Source organism: Scyliorhinus torazame, chromosome 5 (genome assembly GCF_047496885.1).
Source record: "Scyliorhinus torazame isolate Kashiwa2021f chromosome 5, sScyTor2.1, whole genome shotgun sequence".
In the NCBI taxonomy this organism is placed as follows: Eukaryota; Metazoa; Chordata; class Chondrichthyes; order Carcharhiniformes; family Scyliorhinidae; genus Scyliorhinus; species Scyliorhinus torazame.
In genome coordinates this window covers 73796425-73815458 of record NC_092711.1, presented here as the reverse complement: position 1 = coordinate 73815458, position 19034 = coordinate 73796425, and the positions used below count along the sequence as shown (strand labels likewise).

The window sequence follows — 19034 nt, the reverse complement described above, 5'->3', positions numbered from 1 at the left end:
TGTGTTTAAGACATGGCAGGAGATCTCAGACCCGTGTCATGCCCCTCGTGTGCGATGTGGGAGCTCAGGGACACGTCCACTGTCCCTGGCTCCTTCACGTGCAAGAAGTGTGTCCAGTTGCAGCTCCTGTTAGACCGCTTGACGGCTCTGGAGCTGCGGATGGACTCACTTTGGAGCATCCGCGATGTTGAGGACGTCGTGGATAGCACGTTTAGCGAGTTGGTCACACCGCAGGTGAAAGGTACTGAGGGAGATAGTAAATGGGTGACCAAAAGACAGAGCAAGAGTAGGAAGGCAGTGCAGGTGTCCTCTGCGATCATCTCCCTGCAAAACAGATATACCGCTTTGGATACTGTTGAGGGAGATGGCTCACCAGGGGAAGGCAGCAGCAGCCAGGTTCATGGCACCGTGGCTGGCTCTGTTGCGCAGCTGGGCAGGAAGAAGAATGGCAGGGCTATAGTGATAGGGGACTCAATTGTAAGGGGAATGGACAAGCGGTTCTGCGGACGCAATCGAGACTCCAGGATGGTATGTTGCCTCCCTGGTGCAAGGGTCAAGGATGTCTCGGAGTGGCTGCAGGACATTCTGGGGGGGTGGGGGGAAGGATGAACAGCCAGCTGTCGTGGTGCACATAGGCACCAACGATATAGAGAAAAACGGGACGAGGTCCTACAAGCTGAATTTAGGGAGCTAGGAGTTAAACTAAAAAGTAGGACCTCAAAGGTAGTAATCTCAGGATTGCTACCAGTGCCACGAGCTAGTCAGAGTAGGAATGTCAGGATAGAGAGGATGAATACGTGGCTCGAGGGATGGTGCAAGAGGGAGGGATTCAAATTCCTGGGACATTGGAACCGGTTCTGGGGGAGGTGGGACCAGTACAAACCGGACGGTCTGCACCTGGGCAGGACTGGAACCGATGTCCTAGGGGGGGGGGGGTGTTTGCTAGAGCTGTTGGGGAGAGTTTAAACAAATGTGGCAGGGGGATGGGAACCGATGCAGGAAGTTGGAAGGTAGTAAAACAGGGACAGAAATAAAAGGCAGTAAGGGGGAAAGTGTAAGGCAGAGAAACCATTGTCAAAAATCAAAAAGGGCGACAGTACAAGGTACAGTGACTGAGGGGAGCTCAGTGAATAGGACCCCAGGAATACTAAAAGAAATAAAACGGGATGTGAAAACATTAATGGTAAGCGACGCGGCAAGTTGTTACAGGAAGATGTGGGTTCGACGCCAAGGAAAATTAGGAGAAAGGTTAAGAGGAAATATAACTTAGGAGAGGTTACTGATCGAGGTGTTAAGATTAAGAACAGAGGTAAAAAAAGCCAACATAAGTGTACTTTACCTGAATGCTCGTAGTATTCGGAATAAGGTAAATTAGTTGATGGCGCAAATCGTCGTGAATGACTATGATTTAGTGGCCATTACTGAAACATGGTTAAAGGATGGTCACGACTGGGAGTTAAATATCCGAGGGTATCAAACTTTTCGGAAGGACAGAGTGGATGGTAAGGGAGGTGGTGTTAATTAAGGATGACATCCGGGTAACAGTAAGGGATGACATCGGTGCTATGGAGGATAAGGTTGAATCCATTTGGGTGGAAATCAGGAATAGTAAGGCAAAAAAGTCACTGATAGGAGTAATCTATAGGCCACCAAACAGTAACATGATGGTGGGGCAGGCAATAAACAAAGAAATAACAAATGCATGTAGAAATGGTACAGCAGTTATCATGGGGGATTTAAATCTGCATGTTGATTGGTTTAACCAGGTCGGTCAAGGCAGCCTTGAGGAGGAGTTTATAGAATGTATCCGCAATAGTTTCCACGAACAGTATGTAATGGAACCTACGAGGGAACAAGCGGTCCTAGATCTGGTCCTGTGTAATGAGACAGGATTGATTCAGGATCTCATAGTTAGGGATCCTCTCAGAAGGAGCGATCACAATATGGTGGAATTTAAAATACAGATGGAGGGTGAGAAGGTAAAATCAAGCACGAGTATTTTGTGCTTAAACAAAGGAGATTACAATGGGATGAGAGAAGAACTAGCTAAGGTAGACTGGGAGCAAAGACTTTATGGTGAAACAGTTGAGGAACAGTGGAGAACCTTCCAAGTGATTTTTCACAGTGCCCAGCAAAGGTTTATACCAACAAAAAGGAAGGACGGTAAAAAGAGGGAAAATCGACCGTGGATATCTAAGGAAATAAGGGAGAGTATCAAATTGAAGGAAAAAACATACAAAGTAGCAAAGATCAGTGGGTGACTAGAGGACTGGGAAATCTTTAGGGGGCAACAGAAAGCTACTAAAAAAGCTATAAAGAAGAGTAAGATAGATTATGAGAGTAAACTTGCTCAGAATATAAAAACAGATAGTAAAAGTTTCTACAAATACATAAAACAAAAAAGAGTGGCTAAGGTAAATATTGGTCCTTTAGAGGATGAGAAGGGAGATTTAATAATGGGAGATGAGGAAATGGCTGAGGAACTGAACAAGTTTTTTGGGTCGGTCTTCACAGTGGAAGACACAAATAACATGCCAGTGTCTGATGGAAATGAGGCTATGACAGGTGAGGACCTTGAGAGGGTTGATATCACCAAGGAGGTAGTGATGGGCAAGCTAATGGGGCAAAAGGTAGACAAGTCTCCTGGACCGGATGGAATGCATCCCAGAGTGCTAAAAGAGATGGCTAGGGAAATTGCAAATGTACTAGTGATAATTTACCAAAAATTCACTAGACTCTGGGGTGGTCCCGGCGGATTGGAAATTAGCAAACGTGACACCACTGTTTAAAAAAGGAGGTAGGCAGAAAGCGGGTAATTATAGGCCAGTGAGCTTAACTTCGGTAGTAGGGAAGATGCTGGAATCTATCATCAAGGAAGGAATAGCGAGGCATCTGGATGGAAATTGTCCCATTGGACAGACGCAGCATGGGTTCATAAAGGGCAGGTCGTGCCTAACTAATTTAGTGGAATTTTTTGAGGACATTAACAGTGCGGTAGATAACGGGGAGCCAATGGATGTGGTATTCTGGATTTCCAGAAAGCCTTTGACAAGGTGCCGCACAAAAGGTTGTTGCATAAGATAAAGATGCATGGCATTAAGGGGAAAGTAGTAGCATGGATAGAGGATTGGTTAATTAATAGAAAGCAAAGAGTGGGGATTAATGGGTGTTTCTCTGGTTGGCAATCAGTAGCTAGTGGTGTCCCTCAGGGATCAGTGTTGGGCCCACAACTGTTCACAATTTACATAGATGATTTGGAGTTGGGGGCCAAGGGCAATGTGTCCAAGTTTGCAGACGACACTAAGATAAGTGGTAAAGCAAAAAGTGCAGAGGATACTGGAAGTCTGCAGAGGGATTTGGATAGGCTAAGTGAATGGGCTAGGGTCTGGCAGATGGAATACAATGTTGACAAATGTGAGGTTATCCATTTTGGTAGGAATAACAGCAAAAGGGATTATTATTTAAATGATAAAATATTAAAACATGCTGCTGTGCAGAGAGACCTGGGTGTGCTAGTGCATGAGTCGCAGAAAGTTGGTTTTCAGGTGCAACAGGTGATTAAGAAGGCAAATGGAATTTTGTCCTTCATTGCTAGAGGGATGGAGTTTAAGACTAGGGAGATTCTGCTGCAATTGTATAAGGTGTTAGTGAGGCCACACCTGGAGTATTGTGTTCAGTTTTGGTCTCCTTACTTGAGAAAGGACGTACTGGCACTGGAGGGTGTGCAGAGGAGATTCACTAGGTTAATCCCAGAGCTGAAGGGGTTGGATTACGAGGAGAGGTTGAGTAGACTGGGACTGTACTCGTTGGAATTTAGAAGGATGAGGGGGGATCTTATAGAAACATATAAGATTATGAAGGGAATAGGTAGGATAAATGCGGGCAGGTTGTTTCCACTGGCGGGTGAAAGCAGAACTAGGGGGCATAGCCTCAAAATAAGGGGAAGTAGATTTAGGACTGAGTTTAGGAGGAACTTCTTCACCCAAAGGGTTGTGAATCTATGGAATTCCTTGCCCAGTGAAGCAGTAGAGGCTCCTTCATTAAATGTTTTTAAGATAAAGATAGATAGTTTCTTGAAGAATAAAGGGATTAAGGGTTATGGTGTTCGGGCCGGAAAGTGGAGCTGAGTCCACAAAAGATCAGCCATGATCTCATTGAATGGTGGAGCAGGCTCGAGGGGCCAGGTGGCCTACTCCTGCTCCTAGTTCTTATGTTCTTGTGTCAGCTTGCATCTCACAGAAAACACATTTATAAGCAGAAAGTTCAACATATTCTACATCGGTACGAATAATACCCACAACTGGCCAAGCTACAGGCAGCTGATACAAATACACAGACAAACAGACACAAACACTACACACGCATGCACACAGACCCACAAACATACACACACTCACACATAGACACAAACACACACATAGACACAAACATAGAAACACATGCATAAACATACACCCAGGCACAACGAACCACACATATTTTGACACAAAAACACACGCAAACGTGCGCAAACATTCACAAACATGCACATAAACACAAAAAAGCACACGTTTATACACACACTGACACACGTGCAAATACACATACACACACTAATCCACACACACAAGCGGCTACACAAATGTATACGAACAGACACATACAACCACATGTCCACACTGACACACAAACATATGAAACGAGACAAGCAAGCTGACAGAAGAATATGAAACACAAATGTAACCAATAACATGTACATTAGCAGAATTTCACGATGACACAATTTTTTCCATTCAAACAGAGTCAATAATCCACACTAACACACTTATGGGCACACGTGGTCACATATTAGCATACTCATACACATGCTAGCACAAACATACATTAGTGCACATAGAGGCATCAATACACATCAATAGATAGTTATAAACAATCATCAATGCATAAATAGCACTGCTGCCTCACAGCGCCAGAAATCCGGATTCAATTCCAGCCTTTAGTTATTGTCTGTGTGGAGTTTCCACGTTTTCCCGTGTCTATTCCGGTTTCCTCCGCATGCTCCGGTTCCTCCCGCAAACTAAATATGTGCAGGTTAGGTGGATTGGCCATGCTATATTATCCCTTAGTGCCCACAACATTTGGTGGGGTTACGAGGTTCTGGGGTTAGGGCAGGAGCATGCGTTCAGGTAGAGTGCTCTTTTGGTAGGTCGGTGCAGACTCAATGGGCCGAATAGCCTCGTTCAGCAGAGTAGGGATTATACGATGATGATTCTATGATGAAATACACACATCAACAAACACACAAATGCACTTATCCAGACACAAACATTAAGACACTGACATGCATGTTGAACGTACAAAGACACATTAACACTTTTATTACTGGGCAGGGAAGTATAAACTTATATTAACACAGGCATTAATATATAAACATAGACTTCAACACACACAATAAAACACTCATATCTACACATTGACAGAAGATAAACAAAGTTCACATACAGACGCTGACACACAAATACACAGATCATTAGAGTGGTTTCACAGGTCGGCGCAACATCGAGGGCCGAAGGGCCTGTACTGCGCTGTTATGTTCTATATATATATATAATACTCATTGACACATTAACACACACAATGACACTTATAAAGACATCGGGACACACAAAAGAAATGTAAAGAAATACGAATTTTGCATCTACACAGACACAAAAGCTAAAGAACAAACACAAACGTCAGGCAGGGGTGGCACGGTGATGCAATGGTTAGCACTGCTGCCTCACAGCGCTAAGGACCTGGGTTTGATCCCACTCCTGGGTCTCTGTACCAGTGGAGTTTGCACATTCTCCCTGTGACCTATGGGTCTCACCCCCACAACCCAAAGTTGTGCAGGGTAGGTGGATTGGCCACGCCAAATTGCCCCTTAATTAGAAAAATTAAGTTACACAGATCGATTTCTGAGTGTCACAAACTGAACAGTAGATATGCAATGACAAATATATTAAAGAATGAATTAGCAGCGGGAGAAAATTAAACGAGAATATTAAAAATATATCCATGATTAATAAACAGTCTGATTATATTTATTTGGCTTTATCCTCATAGATACCACAGACCACACCTGGACTGAAGACTATTAGGATGATAACGGGAACATCTGGACAACCACTTCCACATTCATCACCCTGTTCTTCCTGAGCATTTCCTACAGCGCTGCAGTCACTCTGGTGAAGGTGAGAAGATTCAATCCACTCACACTTCAAACTGACAGAAGCCGCTTAAAAAATCTCTAAATGTTTGATTGATTAAAAACTCTAACATCAATGTCCCTGATCATAAACATCTGCTTCATCATTTTCTCTCTCTTTTACAGATCAAGTGATCGGTTGACGTTTGGACGCTGTAGATTTTCCTCAGCTCTTTATTATGACGTGTGTGTGACACAAATACAATATCTCCTCTTGGTGACTCTAACAATAAAATTCTCTCAGTTTATTATTCTGCATCTGTAACTGAGACAATCATCAACAGTATTTCTGTTTTTCAGTTTAAAATGTACGAGATAATTTTGGCTGTAATGTAATTGGAGCTAATAATTTCTCTCAATGTCATGTCTAAATAATGTCATGTCTAAATAATGTCATGACCGAAAGCTAGTGACATCGAAACAAACCTGTTGGACTTTAACCTGGTGTTGTAAGACTTCTTACTATGTCTAAATAAGTAATGTATCTCGTACTTATTCACAACTGTTGCTTTCCCTTTATGCTGAGCTCCTGTTCTCTCTTGTGTTACAGTCGTACATACATTTGGCAGCTCAGAGGGCATGTGTTTTGTTCTTACTGTGACCCTCAATTGTTATGTTCCCTTTTGTAAACATCAAAATAAACTTTTGTGTAATATTTTCACTGAAATTGAATGAAAAATCAAGAAAATAAGACTAATCAGAACTCCTTTCTCTGAGGTCCATCGGCAGCGCTCCATTTCCCCGATTACACAGTTTTCTCCCCTTTCCCAGACAGATATTTCTCACCAGTCCTGTCTGGGATGTTTCTGAACTCATGGCCCCTCAGTGAAAGAGCCACTGCGCCACCAAGCGGCCCATCCGGGTAAACACACCTTCACCTTTGCCTTTTTATGGTAAACTTCAGAGACAGATTGATTTCACAGCTGAAGAATTCCACAGATTCACTGCCCTCTGATGGAAGAATGTCTCATCATCTCTGTCCTAAATTTGAGATCCCTTACTCTGAGATTATGCCCTCTGGTCTCAGACTCTCCCACAAGAGGAAACAAGATGATTTTTCAGGCTGTGTAACTGGTTAAAGCTCTTTCCACAGTCAGTTCACTGGAACACTCTCACTCAGGTGTGTGTGTCTCGGGGCTTTTCCAGTCACACTGATGTTTGAAATCTCTTCCCACAGTCAGAACAGACAAGCACATTGACAGTTTGTGATATTTAGATTCTAATGAATTGAGTGACTGTCAGATCTTGATGCTATATTTGGTTCGAGTTGCCAGGCTGCCAATCCTCCCATTCTGATGCCTGAAAAAGAAGTTTACAAAAATGATCACCGGAAGAATAGGATAGAAATTCACAATAGATCATTCTAGTTTCTAGCGAACCTTCTTTCCTCTCTTGCTATCCCCAAGCCTGTGGCCCAGTCAAAATAAAAGACCAAAATCAGCGAGTCCCAACAAAAGTGTCACTGCCTGTGCAGAATCTGCATGTTCTCCCCGTGTCTGCGTGGGTTTCCTCCAAGTGCTCCGGCTTCCTCCCACAGTCCAAAGCTGCGCAGGTTAGGTGGGTTGGCCATGCTAAATTGCCCTTACGTTAGATGGGGTTGATGGGTTACAGGGATAGGGTGGAGGTGTGGGCTTAAGTCGGCTTAAGTAGGGTGCTCTTTCCAAGAGCCGGTGCAGACTCGATGGGCCGAATGGCCTCCTTCTGCACTGTAAATTCTATGATTGTACATCTATGGTTATTGAACAACCAGCGAGTCAGCCTGAAATCTGCCTCACATTGCCCAGGTGATTGACGGCTGCTCCGGACCAATAGGAAGAGGAGGGGCGGGACTGGACGACCGACCAGGAGCAGCTCGTCCTCCAACCAATCGGAGTGAATGAGGGGCGGGCCCGCTATGATTGAAGCATGCGCAGTGGGGGCAATGGCGTTGGAGAAGGAAGTCTTTTTTAGATCGGAAATTGGTAAGAGGTGTTTAACAATATGGAGGGAGCGAGAGATCGCGGGAGTGGGCGGAAACGTTGTGTAAAGTTATTGAAATCGCAAACCTCGGAAAGGTTTACGGGACCCCGTTTGTACCGAGCGGGGCTGCAGCTCCTCATCTTCGGCCCGGATTTACGGTCGCCATCTTTATTGGATGTGTATCTGGGCGCATGCGCGTTTGCCGTGTTTGTCGGTGGCGATGTTTCAATCAGTGGGAGGAGCTTGTTCCCCATTGTTCAGAATGGAGACAACCTGTCCATCAAACTGCATTCGTCTTTGATTCCCAATGTCTTATTAATGATGCAAAGCGGTGACAGAGATGAAAATGAATCAAATGAAAATCGCTTATTGTCACAAGTAGGCTTCAAATGAAGTTACTGTGAAAAGCCCCTAGTCACCACATTCCGGCGCCTGTTCGGGGAGGCTGTTAAAGAAAAGGAAGAAAATCCTGCTCTCCAGATTTCACTGTCTTATTAGACGTTCTGTCCCATGTGAAATGAAATGACGGACTGATGGTGATTAATTTTGGAAACTCCTTTTAGTAGGGAAGGAGTTACACACAGCAAATTCAAGCCAGGAGAAATATTTATCTTCCTGAATTTCATTTCTGGTCTGACAGTGATGCCTTTGTAAACTTCTTTCACAGGGGCTTAGAAAGGGATACGCAGACAGGAAACTCACAACCAATCCTCACATCAAATTCTAACACCACTGTTCGAGTTACCAGGACCTGGAGATTATCGACCTTTGTGTGTAAGCATTGAGTTCCATATCATTATCACTCACTGTGTAAAATGTCTACCTCCTATCTCCCCTGTAGATCTTGCTCGCAATCGTAAATCTGTGTCCCGTAATCCTTTTACAATCTACTGATGGGAACAGATTTTAAAAGTATTTTGCTGGGTTTGCTGTTGTTGTTTCTGGTGCCTGGGTCGATGCCGGGTGGTCCGTCCGGTTTCATTCCTTTTTCATGTTTTTGTTGTGGTTGAATCAGCTTGGACCAGTCCATTTAGGGTCCAGAACACAATTGAAGTCTCCTCCAAGAATCAATTGATCTGTATCCAGGTCTGGGATGGATTCCAACAATTTTTTTTACAAAAGCTTTGATGAGATTCCCTCATTAAAAAAAAAGATAGAGAAGCAGAATTAGGCCATTCAGCCCATTGAGTTTTTGAGGTTGCTCTGCCATTCGATCATGGCTGATATGTTTCTCATCCCCATTCATCTTGTATTGTAGCTCTCTTGAAATGAATGCGAACATTGCATTTGCCTTTCTAACTGCCAACTTTCCTTTATTTGTTCTTGGGATGTGGGAGTTGCCTTGGCCCAATGTTACTAATCATAATCAGTTCGCAAAGCATAATTTAAATCAAACATATCCATTTCAATAGTGGGTTTATTACCCAATATGCGTTGCAGCTGAGAATGTGCTCCATCCACATGACAGAAGCTTCTCGCACATGCGCAGAGTCCGGCTGTGACTGGAGCATGCGGCGTTCGGGCTGTGACCGGCGCATGCGCAGTTCAGATTGTCGCTGACGGTGCGAGGAGCGTGGAAGCAACAATCGAGCGACTTTCAGGAATGGAACCGTGGCCTGGGAGCGATAGAAGCTGCGAAGTGAGCCGGGAGGGTTCATAAATACCCCGTGGAGGCTTCAACTCCCAAGTAAAATGTTAACGGTCCCGACTTAAACAGCACCAAATAGAGTGAGAGCTGAGCGGTGACGGGCCCGGGTTACCGGCCGCCATCTTTACAGAGGACAAGGTGCCGCAGGGCGCATGCGCTGCGAGCCTGGACCGGATGCCAACTCTCCCGGATTGACTGACTGGAGTCTCCAGGATTTTATTTTATTGATTTGTGGGAGTCACTGGCTGGGCCAACATTTATTGCCCATCCCTAATTTCCCTCAAACCGAGTGGCTTGCTCGACCATCTCGGAGGGCATTTAAAGAGTCAACCATATTGCTGTGGTTTGGAATCGTGTTGGCCAGACCAGGTAAGGATGGCAGATTTTCTTTTCTGTTCATTCACGGGATGTGGGTGTCGCTGGCTGGGCCAGCATTCACTGCCCAGCACTAATTGCCCTTGAACTGAGTGTATCTCAGAGAGCATCTCAGAGAGTTAACCAGCTGACTGTGGATCTGGAGTCACATGTAGGCCAGACCAGGTAAGGATAGAAGATTTCCTTCACTGAAGGACATGAGTGAATCAGATGGGTCTTTGCAACAACCAACAATTGTTTCAGGGTCTTCAATAGACTTTAAATGAATTCAAATTTAACCTTCTGTCTTGGTGAGAATCGTGTCTGGGAAATCATTACGCCAGTAAAGAAGATTTTAATGTAATTTTCTTTGAACATTTCTCTTCAGTGGATATAAAAATATTGAAAATGGGGTAAAGGTTATTTGGCTGACAATCACTGTCCTGTAAGGTACCCAGTCCTTTTGCTTCCCAATTGGCCGAGGAAGGCAGCATGTCACAAGGATGGATGTGTTGACAGGTTAATGGCTGGAGGATGGCGGCAGGTCATGTGACCAAAGCTCCAGGAATACATTTAATCAAAGTTGATGAGGAGAGAATGTTGTGAATTTCTATCCCAAACCGACAGTGAGATTTCTGTAAATTTACAGGATACTGGAAGTGGTGGTTTAACAGACGGGAAAAGCAAACCAAACGTCACATCGCGATCTGACAGAGTCACTCGATTCATCAGAAACTGAATATCAGCAGCATCTGGGTGTGGAAGGTAAAAGGTTTGTCTGTTCTGTCTGTGAGGGAAGATTTCAGGTCTCAGTGTGACTGGAAAAGCCCCGAGATTCACAAACCCTGGTTCGACCAAACCTGGAGAACTGTGTTCAGTTCTGGTCAACAAACCTGAGGAAGGATAGAATGGCCTCGGAGGGAGTGTAGCACAGATTTACCTGAACGATATCTGTCCCCCCCCGGGGTTAAATTACAAAACTAGACTGCACAAAAGAGTCAGAGACACGATGGTACAGAGAATGGCATTCGGCCCAGTGAATCCATGCCAGCTCTCTGGAGCAATCCAGTCAGTCCCATTCTCCTGCTCCCTGTATCTTCGCAGGTTTATTTCCCTCAGGTGTCTATCCAATATCCTTTGGAAATCAAATGATTCATGGATCTATTTTCAAACTCCCTCATAGGCAGCAAGTTTCAGGTCATTGCCGCTCGCTGTGTAAAACCATATCTCATATCACCTCATATCTCCTGTACCTTTGACATACAAACTAGGAACAGGCCACTTGGCCCCTCGAGCCTGATCAGCATTCAATAAGATTGCGGCTGATCTCATTCTAACCTCAACTCCACATTCCTGCCTACCCCTGATGACCTTTCACCCCCTTGCTCATCATGAATCTATCCAGCTCTGCCTTAAAAATATTCAAGGTCTCTGCTTCCACTGCCTTTTAAGGACGTGAGTTCCAAAATCTTACAACCCTCAAGAGAATAAAAAATCATCATCTCCATCTTAAATGGGTGACTCCTTATTTTGCTCTCATTCTCGCTTCTCCCACAAGAGGAAACATTCTCTCCACATCCACCCTGTCAAGAACCCTCAGGGTCTTTTATAGTTCAATCCAGGTTTCACCCAAAACTTTAAATCTGTCTCCCTAGTGCTTGTACGATCAGTGAATGGAAACAGAGTTTCTTTGTCCACCCAATGGAAACCTGGCGTAATCTTGTGTACCTGAACACAAATCTCCCCTCAACCTCCTTTGCTGGAACCATTCTGGTAAATCACCTCTGCACCTTCTCAAGAACCTTCACATCCTTCCTGAAGAGTGGTGACCAGAGCTTTATAAAGATTCATAGAATAGAATTAGAACCATAGAATTCCTACAGAGCAGAAGGAGGCCATTTGGCCCATCGAGTCTGCACCGATTCTCTGAAAGGACACCCTGCCTAGGCCCCCTCTCCCCCCCGACCCTCTCCTTGTAACCCCATAGCCCCACCTAACCTGCACATCCCTGGACACTACCGGGCAATTTATCAAGACCAATTCCACCTAACTTCCCCTTCTTTGTATTGGAGGAAACCAGAGCACCAGGTGGAAACCCACGCAGACACGGGGAGAAAGTGCAAACTCCACACACACAGTCACCAAGGCCGGAATTGAACCCGGGTCCCTGGCGCAGTGAGGTAGCAGTGCTAATCACCGTGCCACCACAAGCATAGTGTCAGTATCAATATTTCTATTTATGAAGCTCAAGGTCGAATATGCTTTGCCAACTACTCTCTTAATATGTCTTCTGGATATACAAAATCCCTCTTCGCCTCTTTCTCTCTCCTCCAAAAGAGGCCAATTGGGTTTTTATGACAATCCAACAGTTTTCATGGTCACTTTTTCCCAGTGCCGGCCCCACAAGTGAGCAGATTTAGTCAGCTCAATTTCACAACCTGCCTTGTGGTCTTGTGGGTTCTCTCTCACTCCCTATTTTCTGTTTTTAAATCAGTTTCACAGGGTGTTCGAAGGGGAGGTTTCAAAGTTCGGAAACTCAAACCAAGCATCACATCAGGATCTGACAGAGACCTCAATTTATCACATCCTGAATATCATCGGAATATCATTCAACATGGAAGGAAAAAGCATCGTTCACAGTGGGGAGAAACCGTACATGATTTGTGTGTGTGGACGAGGATTCGCTCTATCATCAGGCCTCACAAGCCACAAATGCAGTCACACTGAGGAGAAACCGTGGAAATGTGCAGACTGTGGGAAAGGATTCACTTCCCCATCCCAGCTGGAAACTCATCGACGCAGTCACACTGGGGAGAGACCATTCACCTGCTCCAAGTGTGGGAAGGGATTCACTCAGTCATCCGACCTGCTTAGCCACCAGCGAATTCACACTGGGGAGAGACCATTTAGGTGCTCTTACTGTGGGACTGAGTTCAAAAAGTCATCTCACCTCACTGCACATCAGCGAATTCACACTGGGGAGAAGCCATTTGTCTGTGCCAAGTGTGGCAAGGGATTCACTCAGTTATCTGCTCTGCAGAAGCACCAGCGAATTCACACTGGGGAGAGACCATTCACCTGCTCAGAGTGTGGCAAAGGATTCACTCACTCATCCCTCCTGCTGAGTCACCAGCAAGTTCACACTGGGGAGAGACCATTCACCTGCTCAGAGTGTGGGAAAGGATTCACTCAGTCATCCCTACTCCTGAGACACCAGCTAGTTCACACTGGGGAGAGACCGTTTCAATGTCCAGACTGCGGGAAGTGCTTCAAAGGTTCTGGGGATCTGATACGCCATCAACGTGTTCACACTGATGAGAAACCGTTCAGGTGCTCTCACTGCGGGACTGGGTTCAGACGATCATCTAACCTCACTGTACATCAGCGAATTCACACTGGGGAGAGACCGTTCACCTGCTCCGAGTGTGGGAAGGGGTTCGCTGAGTCATCTAATCTGTCCACACACCAGCGAGTTCACACTGGGGAGAGACCATTCACCTGCTCCGAGTGTGGGAAGGGATTCACTAAGTCATCCCACCTGCTGAGTCACCAGCGAATTCACACTGGGGAGAGGCCATTCACCTGCTCCAACTGTGGGAAGGGATTCACTGAGTCATCCGCACTGCGGAAGCACCAGCGAGTTCACACTGGGGAGAGACCATTCGCCTGCTCCGAGTGTGGGAAGGGATTCACCACTTCATCCCACCTGCTGAGACATCAACGAGTTCACACTGATGAGAGACCTTTTCAATGTCCAGATTGCAGAAAGTGCTATAAAAGGTGTGGAGATCTGATGCGCCATCAACGTGTTCACACTGACGAGTGACCGTTCACCTGCTCCGAGTGTGGGAAAGGATTCACCACTTCATCCCACCTCCTGAGACACCAACGAGGCCACAAGTAACCACAGTGATTGGATTTTGCTGTTCCTCACATTCAGGACTGAACCATGTTCATTTGGGTCTCTTTCTGCTGATAACAAACTCCAGCCCATTTACAGGGGCTAATATTCTGGCTAAAAGTCAAATAAATTAGATTTGTGTGAAATACGCAGTGTGCTGAAATTTTTAAAATGTCTCTGACACAAATTAGTTCCTTTTGAAGTACTCTTGCTCTTCCCTGTCTCTTCCGTACTCACCTCAACAAGACGTGTGAGGAGCTTGTGGAGCTTCTTTGTGACTGAGATTGAGTAAATCCGATCAGCTGCCTCTGCTGCTTCCCTCCCTTCCACGAGCCCACCGGACCAAACTGTCTCTAAATGTCATCCTTTCCCGAGCCCTGAACCCACATCTTTCTCTAGTTTCTCTCCCATCTTCCCTCATACCCTCTCAGAGCTCATCTTGTCCATGAGATCCAGCTCCTGCTCCATCGACCCTATTCCCACTCAGCTACTGATCAGCCAACTCCCCTATGTCCATGGATATTGTCAACATTTCTGTCTCTTCAGGTACTGTCCCTCTGTCCTTCAAATCTGCCATCATCACCCCCTCCTCAATAAAACAGGTCCTTGACCCTGCCATCCTAACAAATTACTGCCCCATCCCTCTCCACTCCAAACTATTCGATCATGTTGTCGCCTCCCAAATCTTTGCCCATCTTTCCCAGAACTCCCATGTTGGAATCCCTTCAATCAGGTCTCTGCCCTGTCACAGTGAAATACAAGAAACAAACAGAATCTTACTCGGAGAGAAGACAGACAATCCGGGAGCTTGGATGCAAGGGCGGCACGGTAGCACAGTGGGCAGCACTGTTCATTCACAGCACCAGGGACCAGGGTTCGATTCCTGGCTTGGGTCACTGTCTGTGCGGAGTCTGTAAGTTCTCCCCGTGTCTGCGTGTGTTTCCTCGGGTGCTCTGGTTTCCTCCCACAATCCAAAGATGTGCAGGTTAGGTGGACTGGCCATGCTAAATTGCCCTTGGTGTCCAAAAAAGCTAGGTGGGGTTACTGGGTTACGGGGATAGGGTGGAGGTGTGGGCTTAAGTAGAATGGTCTTTCCGAGGGCCGGTGCAGACCTGATGGGCCAAATGGCCTCCTTCTGCACTGTTAATTCGATGAGGTGAGATTGTCCTTTCTGAGCTGATTTTAACCATACAGGCGGGAACTTGCTGCCCAGATACGTCTTCCTATTTAGATCCATCCCGATCTACATCCCTAAGGCCTTTTTCAAAGCACTAGACAAACTAATCATGGTGCTCATATGGGGGGGGGGGGGGGAGTTGGGGGGCGAATGCAAGGATCCCAAAGAAGGTCCTAAAAAAACAAAATCCGGGGGGGGGGGCTAGCCCTCCCAAACATACAATTCTACCACTGGGCGACGACGCTGAACGGATAAGCGGGCGAATCAAGGAGCAAGAAGCCGAGTGGGTGCGCGCGGAAGAGGCCTCCTGCAAGGGGACCTCCCTCTGGGCCCTCGCCACGGCGGCACTCCCAACCCCACCCAAAAAACATGACAGCAGCCCGGTGGTGATAGCCACCATCCAGTCCTGAAACCAACTACGGCCACAATTTGGCCTGACCAAAATGTCGGACAAAGCTCCCATCTGCAACAACCATAGGTTTGCACCAGCGCTGACTGACGCCACCTTTAAAAAGTGGGGACAGGACGGAGGGACACTGACAGTCAGGGACCTATACACGGACGGCAGGATTGCAACAATGGACGAACTGACAGAGAAATTCCAGCTAGCCAGGGGGAGCGAGCTAAGGTACCTGCAACTCAAAAACTGCCTACGAAAGGAGACAAGGACGTATCTACAACCGCCACGACAGACATTACTGGAAGAGTTACTGGACACAAGCATCCTAGATAAAGGCAACTGTAGCGACATGTATGACCGATTGATAGAAAGGGCCGACACCGTATTGGATGCAACAAGAAAGAAATGGGAGGAGGACTTGGGGATTGAAATAGGGTGGGGACTCTGGAGCGAAGCACTGCATGGGGTCAACTCCACCTCCACGTGCGCAAGGCTCAGCCTGACGCAACTAAAAGTGGTACATAGAGTCCACTTAACAAGAACTCGTATGAGTACGGTCTTCCTGAAGGTGGAGGATAGGTGGGAACAGTGCCAAGGAGGCCTGGCCAACCATGCCCACATGTTCTGGTCTTGCCCCAGACTTGCGGGGTACTACCTCCTTCAAGAAGACCACCATAATACCAGTACTAAAAAAGAACAAGGTAGCCTGCCTCAACGACTAACGTCTGTCATCATGGAATGCTTTGAGCGGCTGGTCATGAGATGGATCACTGCCAGCATCCCAGACGGTCTCGATCCAATGCAGTTTGCCTATCACCGCAATCTCACTGACTCTGCAATCAACACTCAAACATCTCAACAACAAGGAAACCTATGTAAGACTGCTGTTCATTGACTACAGCTCCGCCTTCAACACCATTATCCCAACAAGACTAATAACCAAACTCCGCAATCTTGGACTTGACCCCTCCCTGTGCAGCTGGATCCTCGACTTCCTCACCAACAGACCGCAATCTGTCAGGATAGGCAACAGCACCTCCTCCACAATAGTCCTCAACACTGGGGCCCCGCAAGGATGTGTACTCAGTCCTCTACTGTACTCCCTATACACACATGACTGTGTGGCAATATTTAAATCAAACTCAATCTATAAGTTTGCGGATGATACGACTGTGGTGGGCCGTATCTCAAACAACGATGAATCAGACTACAGGAGGGAGATAAATCAGTTGGTTGCATGGTGTACCGAAAACAATCTCCCTCTAAATGTTGGAAAGACCAAGAACTGATCATCGACTTCAGGAAGCATAGCAAGACACGCACTCCCGTCTGCATCAATGGCTCTGAAGTGGAGATGGTCGATAGCTTTAAGTTCCTGGGGTCACCATCACCAACAGTCTGTCCTGGTCCACTAACGTTGATGCAACAGTCAAGAAAGCCCAACGACGTCTCTACTTCCTACGGAGGCTAAAGAAATTTGGCATGTCTGCATCAACTCTCACAAACTTCTACAGATGTGCGATAGAGAGCATCCTATCCGGCTGCATCACAGATTGGTCCAAGATCGCAAGAAACTACAGTGTGATGAACTCAGCCCAACGCATCACACAAGCTTGCCACTCCCAGATTCATCCTGTATACACATACCACTGCCTCAGGAAGGCAGACAGCATTACCAGAGAGCTCTCCCACCCAGACATTGCCTTCTTCCAGACCCTTCCATCAGGCAGAAGGTACAGAAGTCTGAAGACTCGCACATTCAGACTTAGGAACAGCTTCTTCCCCACAGCTACAAGACTCCTCAACGACTGCCCCTCGGACTGATCCACTCCCTGTAAGAACTCCCTGTAATGACACCCTATGCTGCTCTTGCTCATGTATTTGCTTTGTTTGGCCCCTTGTTCCGCACTGTAACCAATCACTGTTTGTTGTTGTACTATTTGTCAATGTTCTCTGTTGATTATTCTTTTGTCTACTACTGTACGTACTGTGTACGTTCCTTCTGCCGCAGAAAAATACTTTTCACTGTACTTCGGTATATGTGACAATAAATCAAATCAATTTGAAGGTTGCCACTCAAGTGGATAGAGCAGTGAAGAAGGCCTATAGTGTGTTAGCGTTTATTAACAGGGGGCTGGAGTTTAAGAGCCGTGGGGTTATGCTGCAACAGTACAGGACCCTGGTGAGACCATATTTGAAGTATTGTGTGCAGTTCTGGTCACCTCATTATGGGAAGTATGTGGAAGCATTGGAAAGGTGCAAAGGAGATTTACCTGAGTGCTGCCTGGATTGGAGGGTAGGTCTTATGAGGAAAGGTTGAGGGAGCTAGGGCTTTTCTCATTGGAGCGAAGGAGAATGAGAGGCGACTTAATAGAGGTTTATAAGATGATGAGGGGGATAGATAGAGTGGACGTTCAGAGATTATTTCCTCGGGTGGATGCAGCTGATACAAGGAGGCATAACGATAAGAATCAGGGTGGGAGATATAGGAGGGATGTCTGAGGTAGGTTCTTTACTCAGAGAGTGGTTAGGGTGTGGAATGGACTGCCTGCTGTGATAGTGGTGTCGGACACTTTAGGAATTTTCAAGCGGCTATTGGATAGGCACATGGAGCACACCAGAATGACAGGGAGTGGGATAGCTTGATCTTGGTTTCGGACAAAGCATGGCACAACATTGAGGGCCGAAGGGCCTGTTCTGTGCTATACTGTTCTATGTTCCATGTACTGGACCCCCTTCTTCGAGGCAATGTCCAAAGTGATGGGGATGAGGGTGGATCCATGCCCGAATGTGGCAGTCGTGGGAGTATCAGACCAGCCAGATCTATTTCCGGGGAGGAGGGCGGACGCCCTTGCCTTTGCCTCCCTGATCGCCCGCCATAGAATCCTGTTCAGCTGGCGGTCAGCAGCACCACCCATAGCTGCAGACTGGCTGTCCGACCTCTCAGAATCTCTGCAAATGGAGAAAATCAAATTCGCCATCCGAGGGTCAGACGACGGCTTCCACAGAACGTGGGAGCCATTCACCCAATTGTTCCGAGACCTGTTACTGGCAACAAACAAGCAGAAGAATAGACTGGTCGCCAAGAATCAGGGGAAAGTACCCGAGCCGGGCGGAAAGTACCTGAGGCGGGGGGAGAGAGGGATAGACCGTGGTGGGGGGGATAGCAGCTAAACCTAAGAGGAAAGAAAGGCTAATCACAGGAGAAGGGGAGGAGGTGGAAGAGGGAGGAGACAGGGAACAATAGAGGGGAACCAGTGAGGTGGGAGGAGGCAAGGGAATGATAGCCGGAAGTAGTGCACGTAAACAAGAACAAACTTGGCATCTACAGGAGCAGAGAACAAGGAAAATCCGTGCGAAAGACAGGAC

The 19034-nt window shown here is 46.5% G+C and overlaps 1 protein-coding gene across 1 annotated transcript; it reads left to right on the top strand.

The window, feature by feature from the left end:
• Positions 1 to 8148: 8148 nt before the first annotated feature.
• LOC140418451 (uncharacterized) lies at positions 8149 to 14234 on the top strand. The gene is made up of 2 exons (XM_072501925.1): positions 8149 to 8187; positions 12682 to 14234. The coding sequence occupies exon 2, from the start codon at positions 12802 to 12804 to the stop codon at positions 14011 to 14013; it is 1212 nt and encodes a 403-aa protein (XP_072358026.1). The 5' UTR covers positions 8149 to 8187; positions 12682 to 12801; the 3' UTR covers positions 14014 to 14234.
• Positions 14235 to 19034: the final 4800 nt, after the last annotated feature.